The 1948-nt window shown below is 44.0% G+C and overlaps 1 protein-coding gene across 1 annotated transcript in view; it reads right to left on the bottom strand.

Annotated features, from left to right (window-relative positions):
• The window catches only part of LOC101845996 (toll-interacting protein), a gene marked incomplete at its 3' end in the record, with an annotated part of 11939 nt that continues 9991 nt past the window's right edge, over positions 1–1948 (bottom strand). The window contains 2 exon segments of the mRNA XM_013081470.2: positions 1–106; positions 1851–1945. Of these exon segments, the coding sequence (XP_012936924.1) occupies positions 1–106; positions 1851–1945 (201 nt within the window).

Below are 1948 nucleotides of genomic sequence, written 5' to 3'. Positions count from 1 at the left end.
TGCTCATGGCCAGCAAAGAGTTGATGGTTGCATCCTTGTTGCCTCGGTTTGCCTCCAGCACCGACTTGACCACCTCCTCCTCCATGTTGGGAAACATGTCCTTGACCTGAGGGAGGAAAACAGAAGTTACAGAAACATGTCCAGGGGGAGGGGGGGGAGGGGGGGGAAGGCTCTCATTGTCTTAGATTTAGTAAGTGTTTTACGGCACTTGCAACACAATAAAGTCATATAAGTGTCAATGATTAGAGGTGTTACAAGAGAGTAACAAACATAAGAAAGAAGGAAGGGAGATAAAAGGAAGATAGATGTTTGACAGTAAAGAAGAAGCAAACCACACCAGAGCACCCGCCAACCACAGACTCTCATTGTCTAAAGGTACGGCTATTGTCTCTCGTTCAATTGGTCGTCATGGGTTTGAAACCTGACAGTAACAGAAAATTTACTTCTCTAGGAAAAGTGTTTTCCCTTCCCCTCCTTCATGCTCTCTAATCATGTTCTGTCTTCTGATTTTGTCTCCACTTGTGCAAATGCCCCTTCTCAATCTGGGCTCCTGAATCTTTCTACTCCTACTCCTTGGCTCCTTCTTACTGCTGTCTCTTTCAGCCACACACCAGATTTTAGGGTAGGTAGGACCTACCACATAGCCTTCTCGGATAAGGGCGAGAAATCTCGGAGGTCATAGAAAATATTCTTAAAATTCAGTTTCAAAAGGGAATAATCTACCCGTTATCAATTTACAGCATGACAAGATAAGACACACCCAACAAAATGGTTCACCCGTGTGGTTCTCGGGGCCCTGTCCAAGAGACAGGGGAGCAAAGAATAGGACCACTGTATCCGTACCGCGCGTGTCGTAGAAGGCGACTAAGGTCGGTTGGGCAAAGGGTTAGCAGCCCTTTCCCATAAAACAAAAGCAGCTACAAAAACATCAACAGCAAAAACAACACGACCGCCAGTTCTGGAAGATGGAGGACCTTCAAACAGATAGAAAAGGATGCTCAGGACAGGCTTCGCTGGAGTAATGTTGTTGATGGCCTGTGCTCCACTGGGAGTTAAAAAGGGCAAGAGAGAGAACAGAATGGTTGAGGGAGGACTACAAATTGTTGTGCTTGTTCAAACACTGTTCTTGCCCATTACCCAGAGAAACAACAAAAAGCTGTTTCTCGTTAGAGTTTTACAGCACTTGCAACACAATAAGGTCATATAAGTGACAAAGAATAGATGTTAGTTAGTTAGTTAGTAGTACAGGGTTTTACGGCGTACGCAGTATGTGTTACAAGAAAGTAACATATACAAATAGGAAGGAGGAGAGACAAGGACGATAGATGTTTGATAGGAAAGAAGGAGCAAACCGCACCAGAGCACCCCCCAACCACTCACTTACCCAGAGTAAATTAAGGAGAAGTAGGACAAACACGTTCACTTTTCTCTACAAAAGATACGAAGAGTAACAACAATGATAAGAAGAAGAAGAAGCAGACCACTTGCAACGGTCACACAAACTTGTTAAATTCAGTTTTAGTGACAGTTTTACAGCATTTACAACAACAAATAGGTTATAGAAGTGCTAAAGATTAAAAATCATACTAAAAAGTAATGTACGAAGTAAAGATGGAGGAGATATATATAAGGGTGACATATCGCGACCTCAATGTTTTCTTGTCCTTTCCTATCTCCATTTTTAATAACAGTGAAAACACTTCATAATAAAGACTGAGCTTAAGAGGAAGTCACATTTTTCACTATTTAAAAAAATGGAGATGGGACAAGAGAGCCCTGAGGTCGCGACATGTTTGATAGGACAGAAGGAGCAAACCACATGAGAGCACCCGCCAACCACCCTCACAAACCTGCTTCAGGTCCTCCTCTGTGAACATGGGCTGCGGCGGCTGCTGAGGCTGCTGAGGCTGCTGAGGGGGGTACACGGGAGTCTGGCCCATCACTGCTG

This window comes from Aplysia californica, unplaced genomic scaffold (genome assembly GCF_000002075.1).
Source record: "Aplysia californica isolate F4 #8 unplaced genomic scaffold, AplCal3.0 scaffold00132, whole genome shotgun sequence".
Taxonomy (NCBI): domain Eukaryota; kingdom Metazoa; phylum Mollusca; class Gastropoda; order Aplysiida; family Aplysiidae; genus Aplysia; species Aplysia californica.
This window is presented reverse-complemented; position numbering and strand designations above follow the sequence as displayed.